At 39.9% G+C, this 20,114-nt stretch overlaps 1 protein-coding gene across 1 annotated transcript; it reads left to right on the top strand.

Annotated features, from left to right (window-relative positions):
- Positions 1-13,793: 13,793 nt before the first annotated feature.
- Positions 13,794-19,940, top strand: LOC117475682 (cytochrome P450 1B1). The gene is made up of 3 exons (XM_034122018.1): positions 13,794-14,114; positions 14,224-15,231; positions 16,182-19,940. The coding sequence occupies exons 2-3, from the start codon at positions 14,234-14,236 to the stop codon at positions 16,768-16,770; spliced, it is 1,587 nt and encodes a 528-aa protein (XP_033977909.1). The 5' UTR covers positions 13,794-14,114; positions 14,224-14,233; the 3' UTR covers positions 16,771-19,940.
- Positions 19,941-20,114: the final 174 nt, after the last annotated feature.

Below are 20,114 nucleotides of genomic sequence, written 5' to 3'. Positions count from 1 at the left end.
ACAATAACAAGTATATATTAGGTGTTTTTTTTGTAAAATAACCGACGGTGTCAAGAGGAAGTAAAGTCCCCTGGTTTGTCCCCTATACTCTAACTGCCATGAGAAAACTCAAAATCAATATAAGCATATTTAAAAACGGGGACATTTCCGGGGACAGATTGACCCGGGGATTGGCCACCAAAGCCAGGCAGGCATTTTGTATGATCACCATATAGCCATATGAGGCCGGAGGGGTTTCCTTTACTTCCAGCTGTCAGATTGTAAACAAAGTCACGTGACTGGGGGCAGATGACAGCGCTGACAAGGTGTGTTTTATCGCAGCGAGACGCTACAATACTAATTGTGGGCTTATCATGTTTATTCAGTCACAACAGAAAGAAAGAAAACTCTCGCTCTCTCCAGAGGGGCCCCGGGCAGGTCAGCCAAAAAGGAAAAACGGGCTGTTGCCCGGGCAACAATAGCCCGTACCTGTGCACGTCCCTGGCTGTGACATTCTTACCATGTTGTGGCAACATGATGAGAACGTTCTGCTTCAGAGATCTATGGCTGCTGTCTCGCAGTCAGTTTGGAGTGTTTTTTGTGTGTGTGTGTGTGTGTGAGAGCGTTTCCTCCCGACACAACAGGGGACCGCTACGCTGTGTGAGTTATTTATTTAGCGGGGGTCCTTTTGTTGTAAAGGGGCCAAATCACTACTATCCCACAGCCATCTGGAGCCTTGAATCCAAGCTTTAGCTCTGCTTTGATGCTGAAATCAAATTGTAATCTGAAGTACTGAAGCTTATGTTATTTAAGTCTCAGATAATGAGTGGAAAGACAAAGAAGATTGCATACAAGGTGCTCCAGTTGTGGTTGTTGAACTCCTAACCTGCATGTAAAGCTAACAAGTTACACAGCAAACACTGCACCTTGTTCTGTACCTTTTTACGCAGATGATTTCACAATAATGAGAGAAAGCAAGTCATACATGATGTCTGTACCTCTCAATGTGATACAAATACAAAGCCAGTTGCTTCACATGGTGTTTTTAACTAACACACATCCCAGTAACATGAGAACAGGAATATTAAACTGCCAAAATAAATACGGACAGTTTTTTGTAAAGAAAGTTTAAGTTTTATATAATAATATCTGTCTGAAACATATATATCTAACTGTCTAAAAGAACATTAAAATGTGTTCAAGGTTAATTTCAAGGGGTTGTTTCATTATCTACATTTCTTTTCAATTATTTAAATGCAAGTATATATGATGTCTCTTTATTCATAATTGTCCTGCAGCATTCATATATATATGTTTTGTTTAAATCACGTTAAGCAAAGAAACAGAATGTGTGTGCATGTTTTTTTGTATAGCTCAGATGATAAGGTATGTTTTGCTGTGTGTCTGTATTCCTCCACCCTTCCTTCTCTCAATAGAATCAGATCTGCCGGGACTCGTGGGATTTTATTTCTGTACGGAAATGAGTCTTTAGGGGGAAAGGGCGATGTGGGTGGAGAGGAAGTCGTTTGTTTCCACTGCAGGTTAAAGCAACATATTACACACTGGTGTTTATTTCTCTTAATAGCTCTTTTTTTATTTCAGGACTTACTGCAGGACCATCCATCATTTTCTCTCATTCCTCTTTATAAGTTAATATACGTTATTTCCCTCTTGACTACAGTATTTTGATTAAGCCTAATAAAGAATCCTACAAGCATTGGTAAATGAAATGTAAATGTTGAACCGTACCACTTGTAACTTTAAAAAGTGAAATGTGTTAAAAAACCTATTCCAATTACTATTTTTTAATATGGCTTCATCTCTGATATTCACAATTGTATAGACATTTTACATTTCAAATATTTGTATTTAGGTCATTAAAATATTTCACTGGAGCACGATTTGTAAGTCATGATTCCTCAATGTTTTAACCCATAATCCAACATAGCAGAAAAAAAGACAAAAAAACTCTTGAAGTGGGTTTACCTCATATAAGTAACAATGAAACAACTAACACGACCCAAGAGGCGTCTCCATGACACTTTCTGGCAGACTTAATGCTGTATCAGCAAGAGCAGGCCCAAAGGAAATACCAATCCCACTGTGAAACAATAAACTGAGGACACACAGTTCAGAGGCTGAGTACACTCTCCTCTGGGACTGAGGGAGGGATCTCATGCGGCTTCCTCACTGCCAGACGGTGCCACATTAAAACATTGCACACAGACACGTTTGGTATGAATAAAAATGACAGAATCCTCTGCTAAGATTCTTGTATTCTGACGTGTCGTTACCAAAGGTTTAACCCCATCGTCTACAAATCCAGCAATGACAGCTTACTATTTTACTTTTTTATTTTTTTATTTGTATACTTCCATGCATTGGTTTACATTAAGTTGAACCCATCTCAGGCTAACAAAAGATAACAGAAAGTTAACACAGGGAGTTTGAAAGGATTGGACATTTATGAGGCAGCTTTATAGAGGTTAAGAACATTTGTGCATGATCTTAGCGTTGTTACCAAGCTACCTAGCAAGCTAAGCTAACATCCGTAGTAGTGATGTACTGCATTACTGTATCCGGTAAAAGAGTCAGCTAAAAAACATGTACCTTAACAAATCTATGAAAGTGCTACTATCGTGACTTGCACATTTGATTTGAAACTGAATGAATAAGTCTTAAGCTAAAACGTGCATAAAACCATGGAAAGGTTGTTTAAAAAAGCTATTTTAAGCTTATGTTCTACTTCATGATGATGGAAAGTGGTTTCTCTATAATTTAAATCACAAACCTTGAACTAATGCAACGATTCATCACGTAGTCCTAATCAAATCCAGTCTTGCTTCCGTAGTTGTTTGTCCAGTGTTCCGGTATTTCAATGTTTTGTCCGTTCCGAAGTGTTTAGAAAAAGCAACATTGACTGTAATAATTATCATTTTTCTTCTTCCTGACAGCATGACCATGTTAATCCAAATCCCAGAGGATAGTTCCATTTACTGTGTACGTTTCTTCCAATTTCCACATTTCTGAAAGGAAGTTCCGGTGAATATCACACAATAACTTTATGTTGACCCCCTGTAAAACACTCCTCTTGAAGATCTCCTTCTAAAACCCCAAAGAAAAAGTAAATAAATAACAATCATCTCCATGCAAACGGATGCGCCCCATGCATCACTCACTTTCTTGGGTGCTTGAATGAGATCACCCCACAGTTGGGCATTTTATACACACTTTGTTTTCACATGACTGGCAAAATATGTCACAGTTTAATGCTTCAGAGGACTGATGCTTGTTTGTTTGGGCTTCTCCAGCCATGAAGACACAAACATAAGACAGCAATTTGTAATGTGATACAAAGACCGAGAGCTTCTGCATAACTAGGACAATTACGTTCCTTTGTTTTGGTCCTGCTCTATTACTTGTTATCGCCTTCATCATTGTAACCCCAGCATTCATGTCCTCTACTGAACTGAAAGATAACCTACACTAGATTTTACACACTCTGAAAGCGTCATAATGTAATCGAGATAATGTTTGATCTGGCTTTGATACATACCTACAAAAAGGGAAGGGAGTTTTAAAGTATTTGTCATTTATGCGACAGCTATAGAGGCAAATTCCCTTCAGCTGGACCATCATGGGACTTATTCGAAAAAATTGCTGGATAAAACACGGCAGGAAAAAATACATTTGCGTGGGTCTTAGCGTCTTTACCAAGCTAGCTAGCAAGCTAAGCTAACGGCTGTGTTTGTGATATATTTTAGGGAAGACACTTAACCCCAAATTGCTCCATATGCATGTCTACGGTATAGAAATGTTTGTAAGTTGCTTTTGATAAAAGTGTCTGCTAAATCACATGTAACTTAACAAATCTATGACACAGAGCGACTTCCGTGACTTGGGAATCTTGATTTGAAACTGATTCACAGCATAATTGAAACATCAAAAACATAATAGACTCTTGCTGTTGACTATGACAGATATGTTTTCAAAAGGGGGTTCTGGAGGGGCGGGACTTTGCCTTTCTAAAACAAAACTGCTATTGAGTTGCATTATGGGAAATGTAGGATCCAGTATTTTTGGAGATTGCCCATTAAGATTGGTGCATACGATTCCAAGACCTGGAAATTAGCTAGCCTTTCACCACTTCCAGTTCCCTCATCCCAAAGTCAACGTTTTTTAAAAAGCATTCAAGGTGAGAAGCCTGAAATAAAGTCTGTGTTTAAGATATTTATATACGTTTTGTTCTCCGAAATAAATATGTCAGTAAATACCGCATTAAAACAGTTGTTGTTAACAAATTATTAAATGAGACCAATAACGAAACCGCCTTTAGCTTGGCGGTGGTGATGCGCAGCCGTGTGTCTGATTAGCTTCTTATTTCTGCCTATTGCAATTACGCTTAAAAATGCACTAAGTGCCATTGATGTGTGAAGATTATCCTGTTGAACAAAACTTGTTGATTATCATAAACGTGTTTGCCATAAAGATTAATTAGTGCAATATACCGAAATTCAATGGGAAAGTCCCATTGCTTTTTTTCATCTCTGCACCACTCTATTAGGGACTAACGTCTTGGCCTCTGCTGCTTTCATTTGAATTATTTTTTGGATTATGTTTTTTCTATGATTCTTGTCAAACTAATATAATGTAGTACATCTTTAAAGCAGTTTAAAAATGTCTTCAAAATGTGTTTTTTTCTGAAGTTTTTACCTGAAGACAAGGATTGTTTGACTGCGTGTTACAAGACAAACAGGTTGTGTAATGTGAGTAGCTCTCTTCTGGGCTAATCACTTCTCATCACGCCTAGCTTTACTTTCCATTTCTCCGCCTCATATGCTGGTAGCAGCTCTGCCTGGGACAAGACACGGCACCTCGCGTGACTTCCACCTCCGCAGGCCGCAGCCCATCGTGCATGACTGTCCGTCATCATTACTTTCTTGTAAAAACACCAAAGACAGGCCCGGGGAGGGGTCCAGGAGGAGAGGCCTCGCCTCCCTTTGAGCGCTGCTTCACCTTTGACCTCTCACAGGGGGAAAGAGATAAACACAAGGGGGGAGACAACTAAGCTTCAGTGACTTTTAATGACAGACCTGGTTTGGGTTAGAATAGCAACACTGTCATCATGCAGAGAGGAGATGAGATTAGGCTCCATCAGGCAAGGGAAGGAGAAGTGAGGAGGAGAGAAAGGTGGACCTTTCTGCTGCTTTAATCTGTACAAAGTGAGTACAAATGTGAATTGCGTGTGAAGTGGATCCTGAAGTGAAATATGCACAGTATGCACTAACAGATCACTATCTGATGTGAATTGTGTCTCTGAGGTCACTCAGCTTCCTGCAGGAAGCAAACTTTTTCAAGGGTTCTTGGAGCAGAGTTGAGACATAACTCACAAAGAGCAAAAGTGTGTCCTGATCAAACCTGTCATCAACATTCATTTCCACATAATCCTCAATTAATTCGTCTAACAGAGTAATCCACAAAAACAAAACACCTCCGCATTCATTAAAAGCTATTCACATTCTATTCACTTGTTTTTTTCCATGGGCTCCTTGTCAGTCTCCTCAATTAGGCCAATTAAAACAAAGACCGATGACAACAGTTACATGGATAGAAGCTTTTTCTAGTTGGCGTGGATTTGAAAAGCGCAGTCATGCGATTGCACACGTAATAACCCTCCCATTATTTCCAAAGAAGCACAAACAGTTCAACTAGAATCCACAGACCCCTGAAAAAGTTCTCCTCCAGTAAGACAAAAAAAATCCGACATGCACGCCGATTCAGAATTCAGGGGGAAAATGCCCTTTTAGTGTGAGAATGGAGGGGAGACGCCTTCACGGGCTGCTGACTACGCTTTGGCAAGGGCCTCCGTAGCACTTGGCCGGACAAAAAAAGACCCTACAGATAGCGGTACCTCAATGAGCGCTCAGTTAATCTGCAAGGTCATTAGGATACTTGAAACACTCATTAGCATCATTCTCATGAATTCGATTGAGGGATTCTTTTTTCATCGTTGGTAAAGAAAGGAAAAATACAGGATTCGAGGACTTCTGGGAAATATCGGGGTGAGTCGAAGGGGGAGTTGTTGTGGGTCGGTTTTGACATTTGGAGTCACTGGGGTCATTCAGTCGTAATGAGGCGCTCGCTGGCGGACCAAAGTAAAAAGGGTTTGCCCCGGCGCTCAACTCTCCCTGATTCACCGCCAAGCCGGAGGACAGTTGGGTTTGCTGGAAATCAGACCAATCACACGGCGGCAGGTTGATTCATCTCTCATGGAAGTAATTAACAAGACAGTCCTGATATGCTCCACTGGCGACATATTTGCTTACTGTGATGATATTTATTGGACAATCTTCAAATGCTTCTTATTCCTAAAATCTTCAACTACAGTATGTAAGTCGATAAACCCTCATCCTTGATTAAAATATTGAAACAATGTTATATAGAAAGTAACACATTTTGCATTTATTATGCATCGACAACAACTGTGTGTTGGCAGCGGAACAATTAGCTTACGAAACATTGGCTTATTGTGTACTGTATAAAGCCATTATGGCTAATGTGTTAGCAACTAATTATCACACAACCGGCAATAGATGGTGCAGCGATGAAGCACGTTTCTAGCTAACCCTGGATCCCGATGCTAAGCTAAAGGCAGACTGTTTGAAGTAATGACATTAAGACGTCTCATTTAACCACCGTTTTTAACACACATAGTAGTTTTGGATATTCATTAGTGGGGTATCTACTGGCACATTTTATGTCGTAGAGTGTTTTTTTCTGTCCATCAAACACATTTTTTTGTCTGTATATTAAATCTCCGGCTCTTAAGAATTTAAACCTCCTCTAGGTTCAGTAGCTACTGAGATTTCCGATGAGAGCTGTCTGTATTCGTTGTAAATATGAGCGTTGTGACTGAACAAACAAAGAACTGATGGTAACACCAGGCTTGGGGAGTAATGGATTACATGTCACGGTATTACATCATCAGGATACAAGGAAAAGGTAACTGTATCCCCTTACATTTAAATAAAAAAGACAGCATAATTAGATTACTAGCAGGATTACAATGTTGCAATACGTCAATATATTATAGGTAGAAGTACTGCCTGAATTTTCTTTTTGGTTTTCATTTCTTCTTCCATTTTTCTTTATTTTAGATATCTTTTTTTAAATTCAGTAGGTAGAGACCTGATTTATCAAACAAAAATACTGTGTTTGCTTTCAATTCATGTATTAAAGTAAAATTGCATTTGTAAACATATTTTTTATTGTAAATATCTTGGTAAAATCTTTTCTAGGGTCACATTGTTCTGTTGTCTTAAGTAAAAAAACATCTTATTGATATTTCTTATTTTATATTTGCATTGCATTTGATATTGAGGTAATCCAAAAGTAATGGAAAGTAATCAAGTTACATGACTTTTATATTGTGATACTCGGATTAGGATAGGTTAGAGTTTTGAAATGTAACTAATGGTTTTGTGTCTGTTTCTACAAGTAATGCCTCTACTATAACGTTGCCCCACCTCCACAGAGATCATTTTTAAGATTATAAAAGTGTCTTTGTACCACCATATAATTACAGTGGACACAATTACACAAAGACTCACTTTAAGTGTCAAATACAGGTTCAAGTTAAATTGAAAATACATTTCTCAAGCTATTTTATCAGCTCTTTTTTATTACCAAACTTCTCCTAACATTTTCTCCTCATACTGTAATTGCTGTTTAATTGCATGCCTGTTTGAAAAGATGTCTTGTCAAACAGCACGCCTCACAATGAGCCACACGAGGTTGACCTGTGGTGTTTATTTGAATTGTCAGGCTTTCCCCTCAGTTGTCACCCCTATGATGAAGCACATGTGCGTGACTGCTCGGCACCTTTAGAACAGCCCGGGGCAGCCCACCCCCCTCTGCTACTCTGTTTTCCCCGGATGTTAGCATCGAGAGTGAGATAAGCCCATGATGTCGAGGGCTCGCAGCTCCTCACAGATCCCGTGCTTGCTTCCACTTACTACCCACATAAATCAAAGTAATGGCTCCTTTCCTGTTTGCGGATGATGTAACTTTCTTTATTCAGATTTCCCTCCGCACGAAACTATGCTCTGAATGTGAGAAATGTCCTTGGAATCAGACCCGATCCCTGCCCTGTTTCAATGTAAACCTGCCTTTTCTGTCCTGGCCAATGGTTACCTGCACACACCTTCCGGAGCTCCGCCCTGACCTCCATGCTCACTCACACGCGATGAGCAATTCAGCTGTCACTCAAGTGGGAAACTGCTGCTGAAACTGAACTTGCCAACAATAAGGAGCTTCAGGGCCTAAAGCTGAGGCCACTGTGGGGGTTTATCCAATACAAAAAACAAATGTGGCTTTAAGGGAGTCTTCAAAAATAAAAGAAATGGCAAGAAACTAAAATAATTGTATTTGCTGGATTTCTGAAAGAAGAAAGGTTGTATATACTATTAAGTTTCACACGGCAATTAAAAATGACATATTATGCTCATTTTTAGGTTAATATGTGTATTTAGTGCCTCACATGTCTCCACGCTTTAATGTTCAAAAAGCAGCACCTCTTTTCACCCTCTGTCTGAAACCAGAGCCCAGTCTGCTCTGATTGGTTAGCTGGTCGGCTCTGTTGTGATTGGTCAACCTCTTAGAGATGTGTCCAAAATGTCACGTTCAATGTGTTGGAGCACTATCCAATAAAGGCACGAGGGATAATAGAGCCTCTTTAATTGAAGACGTAATACTTATAGCGTAGCACTTTGAACTCATAATTATCCCCATGACATTACTCAATAAAAATATATAGATTATGAAAAAAAAAGTTTTGAATAACACATTTGCAAAAATGTTTGGTTTGAATGTGAAAATAAGGTGTTATTTTAAGTAAAAACATTGCATAAATCCGGCAATAAATCAAATCAAATCAAACCCAATTCTAAAACCTTCAGCATTTGGACAGGAATGAAACTGGAACATTTGGTGAAAAAAACCCAAATTTTTAAGAAAACGCCAGAAAAAAACACATTATGTACATATTGCAATAATTCATAGCCAAATTGGGTACAACTATGACGTGATATCTCCAGGAAACTCTCCCAGTAGATTACTTACATTAAGACAATAGTATCACAAGTCTTCTCAATTTGTATGTTTAGATATATATCATACATGTGTAAATTAGGCATTAACTAATGCTAACTTTGGGTGTATTTTGGATATTGTCATGCAAAATATCCTAAACTTTAAAATTATACCAGTGCATGAAAATGATTTTGCCTTCAGTATCTCGCGAGTGAGTGTGTTTTCTCCTCAGGCACATGTGTTCTCAAACCAAAGACTTACTGAGTAACAAAGGTCGTGTGACCATGGGATGTTCAAGCTGAGTTGAACAATGACCCAATGACCACACACACACACACACACACACACACACACACACACACACACACACACACACACACACACACACACACACACACACACACACACACACACACACACACACACACACAAGGATCATACACATTGAAATAATATCATTTAGTTCTTATCTTCAAATGAATGAATAGTCAGTTAGATAATATAGCTTCAGCAATTAGGGTGGGTAACACTTATTAGGCCATATATTATGAGAGGGTTTGAAGAGATCCAGCATGTTTTACCAAAAACGTTGATGGCTTAAAAAGAAAAAGGGGGGCCGGGGGGGGGGGTTCGATGGATTGGTCTAATAGCTGGATCCTGGGATTAGTGGTTCATTAGCTGTTCTCCAGCCTCATGGGAATAAAGATATCAGGTTCATCCAGAGGAGGACCCCCACAGGTCAGTGAGTCTGCGAGCCGTTATATATTTACATTCTGATTTATTTCATTTTGAATTGTCAGAATGGTAACTGTATTCCCTTGCAGTTACATCAAGAAAATATGTAATCAGATTGCTGTTACTATTTAAAACATTGGGAATTACTAGCAGGATTACAGTGTTACTAAAAACCTAGAAAGAGCATATAGTGTTTGTTGTAAAAGGATCAGATGTTTTCTCTTCTCTGTCAGCTGTACTGTTCTGTAGGCTAATACTTTAAGTGTGAATCTATACGCCTACTGCCTGAATCTGCTTTATGGTTTTCACTTTCTTTGCTTCATTTGTTCTGTTTTTAATTCAGCAGGTGAACCTATATGTTCATAACATAGTGTGTGTGAGCTTAACTGTGTGTATTAAACTAAAACGGAGCATTTTCTCTCAGCTCAGATTTTATTTCTGCTTTTTTAAACTGTAGTATGTGCTCATGTGTTTCAGTGTTGGTGTTTAAGCTACTGCCTGAATATGCTGAATGAAAGGCAGCTTTACTATAAATAAAGTCTCTGAGCAGAGCACACTTTTCTGATCCTAAATATCTTGATTTCTTCTTTTTAAGGTCACATTGTTCTGGTGTCTTACATTATACACTTTAAACATCTTATTTAAATGTATTTTCTCTTATAGTTATCAGAATCAGAATACCTATTTTCGTCCCAGAGGGGAAATTTACATTTGTTAGAAGAGAAGAGCCAAAGACAACTTAATGTTAAGAAGCATGCATAAAAACTGTTTTAAAGATAAAAAAATAATAATTAAAAGATGTACACAATTACACATCCTGTAACAGTTCTGAAGATGTAGCAGCCAGGTATATATAGCACAGTTATTTACGGCATAGCCTATATATATATGTTTTTCAAAAATCCACGTTCTGAACAGCTCCATTGCTGCAGTGTGTTCAGACAGTGTGTGCAGCTGCAGCTCAAAGAGGCTGAGGGTCAGAGCAGATCTCCGGGACTCTGTGAGCCGCTGTCCGCGGTGCTGAACCTGGAGCCCCGAATCACATCCAGACCTGAGGGAGGCCAGAGCAGGGGGGAGCCAGAGCAGGGGGGAGCCAGGGACCCGGGAGGGAATCCAAGACAAACAGGGGAAAGCAGAGAAACGTTAATGCACGGGTTCTTAAATGACGACACAGCTCTGAACCCTGATACAGCCGAGAGAGGAGAGGACTTTATTCATGAATTCATTCTTTTTTTGGGACGCTTTTTTATTATTCTTTTTTTCATTCAATTAATGCAATGTTAATAACCTACAACGAAGGAACGAGAACACGAAGTTAGTTGGAGAGGGAGGGCAGAAAGCAAAGCTTATAAAAAAAGAAAACAGCCCTGTGAGTAAGCAAAGTATATCGTTTCGTTTTTGGTCCAAGACCTCAATTATTATAGCGAAATAACAAAAAGACGTTATAATAAATGCTTTTAAATACCGATTAAAAATAAACAATAAAATCAAGTTTCATTGTAATACATTAACGATGTCACGTGGGGCCGAAAAAAATGCAGAAAATTAGAGAAAGAGAAAAAAAACGTCATACAAATACATATACAGATCAAAATACAATTTATTGTAACCATCATTATTTTTGTATATTAACCAAAAAGCTGGTAATTCAGTTTTTAGTTATAAGAATTAACGGTTAATTGAACTATGCAAGTCAATTTTGTTTCAAGCAACGTAAAGCAGTGTTTCACAGAATGAGAATTAATTAATTGAGATGTGTTTGATGTTTAAAATATATTAATTACGGGGGAATTAATGAGTGAGCACGCGGGGTTCGCCTCCTCCTGGTGGCATGATGGGAAAGCGCACCCTCAATTATTCATTCAACATTAACACTATCGGCAAATTGCTTAATATGAGAGAAAGAGTCATAGAAATGCTGCTCTGATGAGAGGGTTACTGTTTTCTGTCATTGTCCTTTATTTATCTAGGCTATATTTGTTGTCACACATTTGGAGCAACACAATAGATCATAGAGACACAATGAGGCTTGTGTGTACAATGAAATGTAAAAATCCGAAAACGTGTATAGAAAAATAATATGTACTTTTTAATTGGCTATCTTGAATGAGGCTAAATTGCGCTGCGTAAAAACGTCAGACTTGCGTCAAACAGAAGTAATAAGTGGATGTTTATGTTGGTTGGAGGTGTATAATTGATCTGAAACAGTTTGAACTCCTCTGACTTGTGTCGGTGTGATGCGCCTCGGGCTGCGGCGCACCTTCCGCCTGACTGCAGCTCTCTGCAGAATCACAGCACGGCACTTTGCATGTTGATAGGCCTATAACACTTTATAAATCATATCAGCAACCATCATTGTTAATATACATGTCTGTGTAAAAAGTATTAGAACTAATATACCACCAATACAAATGACCTCCAAAAACAACAACAGTACTAATGAGGATAAAAGCAATAACAAGGAGATGTAACTGTTAAATAGTTCCAGTCCACAAATTGGACATTCTTACTTTATTATAATAAATATGATAATAATTGTATGACAACAATATATAAAAGTATATTATACATGTCTGTTTAAAAGGTGTTACATTGTTATTCCCTCGAACAACAACAACAACAACAACAATAAGAAGAATATGTGTGTACAATAATAATAATAATATAATAATGATATACATTATAACAACAACAACAACAACAAAAAGATCAATTACGACACACAAATATGAATATAGGCTACATGTGTTTTAAAATTCTTAAAACAAATAAATGATGTCATAAGTGATGCACCACAACCACCAATAATTACAATTCCTTCCAAAAACAACCACAACAATAATAATAATGATACTAAAAATAATAGGAAATAATAATAATATTAATAAGCTATTTAATTGTTCCAAACCACAAATAAAATATCGCTTGAATATGTCTACTTTATTATTCTCTTACAATAATAATAGTGAATCCCTTCAGTTAACTTTCTCCAGCCTACTTTAAACAATGCCGTTCACAGTCAGACAAAAAAGGTACGAGGGAGGGGGACAGAGAGAGAGAGAAACCAAAAGAAAACAGAATATGTGGTCACTGTACGAGGGGAGACTGAGACAGAGATGCACTTCCTCCTGAAGTGTGAAACATTCAACGAAATAAGGAACATTTACTGTAACAAGTTGAACTCTGTAATCCCAGATTTCAAGGAGGTTAATGACCTCTCAAGACTGAGAGTACTCCTAGGAGAAGGAAGAAGAAGAAGAAGAAGAAGAAGAAGAAGAAGAAGAAGAAGAAGAAGAAGAAGAAGAAGAAGAAGAAGAAGAAAGAAGAAGAAGAAGAAGAAGAAGAAGAAGAAGAAGAAGAAGAAGAAGAAGAAGAAGAAGAAGAAGAAGAAGAAGAAGAAGAAGAAGAAGAAGAAGAAGAAGAAGAAGAAGAAGAAGAAGAAGAAGAACCTTTATTAATCCCCCGAGGGGGAAATTCAGTTTCCACTCTGTCATACAGTACACACACATGCGTTTGTATACAGGTACATACACACAGTACACACTTTTTACATCATGCACATACATATACAAATACACACACAGTTATATGCACACATGCACATACAGTTGAGAGGTCAGAGCGGAGGCAGCCAGTCTAGCCGGCGCCAGTGAGCAGTTGGGGGTTAGGTGCCTTGCTCAAGGGCACTTCGGCAGACAAGGCACATCTTGCTGCCCAATATGTATACACATGCCACAACCTGAGGGACAGTGAATGAGACACACACACACACACACACACACACACACACGCCCCTTTGAATTGAATTGAGAGAGAGAGGAAGAGAGAAAGGGAGAGAGAGAGGAAGAGAGAAAGAGAGAGAGAGAGAGGGAGAGAGAGAGAGAGGGAGAGAGAGAGAGGGAGAGAGAGGGAGAGAGAGAGAGAGAGAGAGAGGTGGGTAGAGAGAGAGAGAGAGGTGGGTAGAGAGAGAGAGAGAGGTGGGTGGAGGAGGAGGTGATGGGAGGAGGTTGGGGTGACACCCTTTGCAACAAACCTGCCCACAGTAACAAAGCACGGAGGGGCCGTGATGCTGCGCTGTTTGCGGATAAATGACTTCACTGTGCGGCAGGGCTTCACAGCATGGGCAGGCTGCGGACACACACTCTCCCACACACCGTGGATGTGCTGCAGACTCAGTCTGTGCTTTGGATTTTTTTCAGTATAATTAGAAAATATTCTAAGGTTGAAAATGTAGTTTCCCCATTCAGGGAAACACGTTTAATATTCTGGAAACATCCGATTTTTTTTAGATGAACCAAGGATAGAAGCAGGTATTTCATCACCTCCTGATTCAGCAGAATGTCATATTTGTTTACATATAAATTGGCCCATCCTATTTCAATTGTTAAATAAATGTGCTTTTATCATATTGTCCTGCAGGATCCCAAATATGGATTTGACTTTGGAGGGGATTAACCCGGCGAATGCACGAGCCCTGCTGGTGGGGTGTCTAACCCTGCTGTTCTCCCTCCACCTGTGGCGCTGGCTCCGGCAGCGCTCGGCCCCTGGCCCCCCCGGCCCTTTCGCCTGGCCGGTCATCGGGAACGCTCCGCAGCTCGGCAAAGCCCCGCACCTGTACTTTGCGCGCATGGCGGAGAAATACGGCAACGTGTTCCAGATCAAACTGGGCTCTCGCGCGGTGGTGGTGCTGAACGGGGACTCTATCAGGCAGGCGCTGGTGAAGCAGGGACTCGACTTTGCTGGAAGACCGGACTTCACCTCCTTCCAGTACATCTCCAACGGGGACAGCCTGGCGTTCGGCACCATCACGGACTGGTGGAAGGTGCACCGCAGGGTGGCTCAGTCCACCGTGCGCATGTTCTCCACGGGGAACCCGGACACCAAAAAGACTTTTGAGCACCACGTCCTGTGCGAGGTCAAAGTGCTGCTGCAGCTGTTTGTGAAGAAGACACAGGAGCTGCAGTACTTCCAGCCCCTGAACAACCTGGTGGTGTGCACGGCCAACATCATGAGCGCGGTGTGCTTCGGGAAGAGGTACTCTCACGATGACGAGGAGTTCCAGCAGGTGGTGGGCAGGAACGACCAGTTCACCCAGACCGTGGGGGCCGGCAGCATCGTGGACGTGATGCCCTGGCTGCAGTACTTCCCCAACCCCATCAAAACCATGTTTGATAACTTCAAGGAGCTCAACCTGGAGTTTAACAGGTTCATCGGAGACAAAGTTATCGAGCACCGGAAAACCATCCAGTCGAGCACCATCAGGGACATGACGGATGCCTTTATTGTGGCGATGGAGCAGATAAGCGAAAAATCAAGGGTCTTATCCGGCGGGAAGGACTACGTGCCCTCCAGTCTGGGGGATATTTTTGGAGCGAGTCAAGACACTTTGTCAACGGCACTGCAGTGGATCATCCTCATTCTGGTCAAGTAAGCACTCTTTATTATCATAGGCTATAGATCATTTTAAGGTTGTGAACTTTTAGGTGCTTTTAGGTGACATTCTCCTTGGTTACTAAATGTCAATTAAATGTCAATTAATTAAAGAGTGCTAGCAATGATGTGTTTTTGTCGGCAAAACCGAAATGTAGCATCACCTTCATCACAACATTTCTTTGTAGAAAATAAGATCTTTTCAAACATATGTTTATTATGGCACATATTGTTCAGATGTATAACTTTCATAAATAAACATTACCATTATGATTGTTTTAGCAAATATGCAATCGGCCAATAAACGCAGGCAATAAACGCAACAAAAAAACATGGTCACATGACCTAAATGTCTCGACCACAACACTTAAGTCTGTTTGTTTGCGTGTTTATGTGTCATTGAGCCACTATGGCATTGTGATAGACACTTAAAAGCTTCACAATTCACAAGTGGGGTATATCCTAACGTATTTTATATCCAACTAAACGTTAATATCCCTCTGGCCCCCACATTGCTCACCTGGTATATCTGGCACTGTTGCTTCAGTTCTGCTGCAGCTGAACTGAGTTTGTTTCAGACCCAGGGACAACTTTGGTATGTCATTTCCTTGTTCTCCCCCTTACCAAACATATTTCTAAAAATGATTTAAGTTAAGCATCCTACCAAAACGAAAGATTTTTGGATGAGGGGACCAAAAATGCAAAATTGCTACTTCATTCTCCAGTCCTTTCTGTCTACCCCTTTCAAAAAAGAAAACAAATCATTTAAGTTAAGCATCCAACCAAAACCCATAAAAAAGAAAAAAAGATACCGAGACGAGCGATCAAAAAGTGCTAAATTGCTAACCCATTCCCTGGTTTTCGGACTCAGTCCTGCAGCCCTTTATGAGTGAACCCTCTATAACTGTGGATATCACATTAAACACAGCTCTCCCCTGTGACTGCAGGTACCCTGAGATGCAGGTGCGTCTGCGGCAGGAAGTGGACCGGGTGGTGGACCGCAGCCGGCTGCCCTCCATCGAGGACCAGCCCCAGCTGCCCTACGTCATGGCCTTCATCTACGAGGTGTTGCGCTTCACCAGCTTCGTGCCGCTCACCATCCCCCACTCCACCACCACGAACACCTCCATCATGGGCTACACCATACCAAAGAACACCGTGGTCTTCATCAACCAGTGGTCCATCAACCACGACCCGGAGCTGTGGTCCCACCCGGAGACCTTTGAACCCCAGCGCTTCCTGAAGGATGGGGTCCTGAATAAGGACCTGACCAGCAGCGTGCTCATCTTCTCGCTGGGGAAGAGGCGGTGCATCGGAGAGGAGCTGGCCAAGATGCAGCTCTTCCTCTTCACGGCGCTGATCTCCCACCAGTGCCACATCACCGTGGACCCCGCCCGGCCCGTCAAACTGGACTACGACTACGGGCTGACTCTGAAGCCCCACGCCTTCTTCATAGCTGTGACTCTGAGAGAAGATATGACTCTGCTGGAGGCCGCCACCAGGCAGGAACCCACGGGCAAGGCTTATTCAGACTAAATAAATTGGTAACACCATGACACATGTCTGTTAGGCATCTTACACAGAGTTCAAATGTCTTGTAATCTGCTTATAGCATCAGAATCAGAATACCTTATTTACATGGGGGCAAACAGGGATTTGCAACAGTTGCTCCATTTTTGAATAAAATAAAAATAAAATGATTTATACAAACAAGAGACATTAAAGTAAAAACTTGAGAATAAAATGTAATCAAAATACTTATAAAAATATAAGAAGTTTAAGTAAAAATGAGCGAGAAACAGATACAAATACAAAATACAAATAAAGATGTATCAGTACAAATTCTAACACGATAAAGCATTTAATGAATAACAAGGAAGACATACGATTACACAGTGCTATAAGCAGATCATAACGCATAATGTTTCCAATGCCTTATAGACATGGGTGTCATAGAAAGTGTTACCAAATAAATACAAATGTAAAACATATGAAGGCTGAAACACAAAAGACTTATGAACCATAGCTCATGTTTCTGGGCTGAAACCATAAGCTGAAATCTCAGGCTTTATTTTTATCACTGACTCATCTAAAGTATTATTGTGCCGGGGGGGGGGGGGGGGGATTCTGATGGTCTGATTGGTGTGCAAGGACACAAGGACAGAAGTGTGTACACGCCACAAGCAGCCATTTACAATCTGCGTTAGCACTTAGCAATTAGCATCTCTGTTTGATTCGTGGAGGTGGAGGACTGCAGTCAGCTGGAGATCAGCCTTAAAGACCTCAGACCTGTCATCACCGCGGTAACAGGAGACATCAGCTGCCCCGACACACGCTCTGTGACTTTAGTGTGAAAGGATTGAATGGCAGAAATCATCATGGTGTTGTCATACGTTTTTGCTTTCGTATTAAAAGCAAATGTGCACCTCATGTAAATTTGGCCGACATCTTAAAGTTCTTCCTCTTTCAAACCAGCTCTGATTTGAAGGTAAACCATCGACACTGGAGATTTCTAACTGACACATTATATGCTACCTAAGATGAATGAGTCCTTTAACTTAAAGACAGTACTAACACAGTTTTTCATATGCAGTTTTAAAGCTTAGTTACTCAGGAATAACGCCTTTGAATTGTCAATACTATTTGAATTATGAGTGATCTGATATATTCTGCTGTAGATGCAAAGTATACAAAGATTAATATTAGCAGTGTTATTATCTTTGTCTTTTTTTTCTTCTATTTTTGTTACTCACAAAGGTTTTCATTTAAGTTGTGTAGAACGCTGCTGTATGGAAAACCCCCGTCATTTATTCTCCATGCATAAGATGCCAGTAACCTTCATGTAAATCATCCTCCTGCTGTATAAATGACAGTTGGGGCTAATTATTATTATTATTATTATCCTCTATTTGCTGCTCAGCATGATAGACTACTGCACTGATTGTAAACGGTGGACACAAGCATTGTTTTTGGAAAAATGTCTTTTATTTTTGAAATAGCAGACGGAATTAAGCAAGTGTTAAAGTCCTGACTGTTGTACGCCTTAAAATAATAAAATAATATAAAAAATCACCAATAAATCATAACAAATCTATTGATGGCCATTTCACTTGCTTACTTCTAGAAGTAAAAGCATTATATTTGTGAAATGACACCATAGTTTAGTGAGTGAAATCAGAAAGCATTCATGTTCCCTTTTCTCACATGGTCAAATGTTAACTTAATCATGCCGGTTTAACAGGAACTAGCCTGGGTGAGGACTGTTGAAATTATATTTTGTACAATTAAATAACAACCTTTTTGACAATTGATTCATGTTAAAGTAATTTTTCATGTAAAAATGTCAGGAAATACTGTTTCAAGCCTCTTTAAAATAAAGATTTTCTCTGTCATATTGAAGTGAATATCTTTGGGTTTAAGACCTGCAAACTACGGTGGCCGGCAGGTGCAAACGCGGAACAATGGCCAAAAACGCATACATAAGCAGGAAACAGCTGCAAATAATGAAATGAAATACAAACAAATCCTGAAAACAAATACAACAAAAAAACGCTGCATTTACAGAAAAATGCAAACTAAATACAACACACAAACCCCGAAAACAAACGCAACAGAAAAACGTAAGTGACATTTGAACATTTAATTGACGCATTCCAACTATTTCCGTTTCAACTATGTTCAAAAATATTTGACAGCAATTAGCCTGCTAATCAATATTAGTCAGTGCTACAGTTCACTGTAAACTTGTAAGGTAAAAAATGCAACGGCGTCTTGGCATGTTGCAAGGTCAGGTGGAAACAAAAGGGAAGTGTTTAGGAGATCCTTTTCCCCGCACAGCGTTTTATCTCACCCTGCCAGAACATCCTGTACTCGATCAGAGAGCGGCTTGCAGCCAGACAACTTTTCAGAGTGCGTGACAAATTCAGATAAACGACAGTAGATGATTAGATCGCTCCATGCTCCATTTCTCAAAATTGAACGGTGAAAACTAAGCAGTGCCAGCGAAGTCGTGTGGCAGCGTGCCAAGAATAATTTCTATGAATCGGAAGCAAAAACCTTTTTTTGCTGAGTTAAGGAGTCGACAGATCATCAAACACAAATGAGCTGACAATGAGTAATATCCCTGAATATCACAGTGGCAGATTGACTCCAGTTATAAAAACAGACATTGGCATCACAGGAAGCAAAAGGACAAAAACACAAATCTGATATTCTCCAAAATTATGGAAATATAATGGGGTACGAGCTGACATGAAACCCTGCTGAGGAAGATGAAATATCACATGGAATGGCCCTAAGACGCATCCTGTGTCACAACAGTTTACACCTGTTAAGACTGCATTAACCAGATTAAGGTGAATCTCTCTGTAAACTTGTATCCTGCATCGCCGCCGATAAAACGTGCGGATCATTCCGCCGTCAACTAAGAGTTCAGTCAATATCACTATAAAGTAACTTTGGTGTCCCCATCAGAATCACTCAGTCATCATGAAAATGTAGCAGAATAATTAAACTCTGAGGTCTTATTATAAATGGCCAAACATTTACACACATATCAGTACAATGATAAGTCTCTTGAAATGTGTTTCCTTCATTTTATACCATATTTGTTCATTGGATGTAGGCCTACGTGATTTTGGCATGTCCCACACACTGCTCTGCTAAATACAGTGTGTGTAATACGTGATTAAATGATACTACAATAATTATATGGTTTTATTGTCCACAACGAGTTATTTGATCAAACGAGTCATTTTGATCATGTATATTTTATTTTCATAATAATATTGAGCATTTTGCATGTGTCCCTGACATTGCTGTCCACCCTGTCATTATGGTGTAACTGCCCCTATAAAAAAACATCTGATGTTTTCAGTGAC

This window comes from Trematomus bernacchii, unplaced genomic scaffold (genome assembly GCF_902827165.1).
Source record: "Trematomus bernacchii unplaced genomic scaffold, fTreBer1.1, whole genome shotgun sequence".
Classification (NCBI taxonomy): Eukaryota; Metazoa; Chordata; class Actinopteri; order Perciformes; family Nototheniidae; genus Trematomus; species Trematomus bernacchii.
The sequence above is the reverse complement of the archived record's forward strand: the minus strand, read 5'-3'. Positions and strand labels throughout refer to the sequence as shown.

Excerpts from the sequence above, each read along its gene's own strand:
- LOC117475682 (XM_034122018.1), top strand. The coding sequence starts at position 14,234 with ATGGATTTGACTTTGGAGGGGATTAACCCGGCGAATGCACGAGCCCTG. Across the intron at positions 15,232-16,181 it reads ATCATCCTCATTCTGGTCAA|GTACCCTGAGATGCAGGTGC; the intron begins GTAAGCACTCTT and ends CTGTGACTGCAG.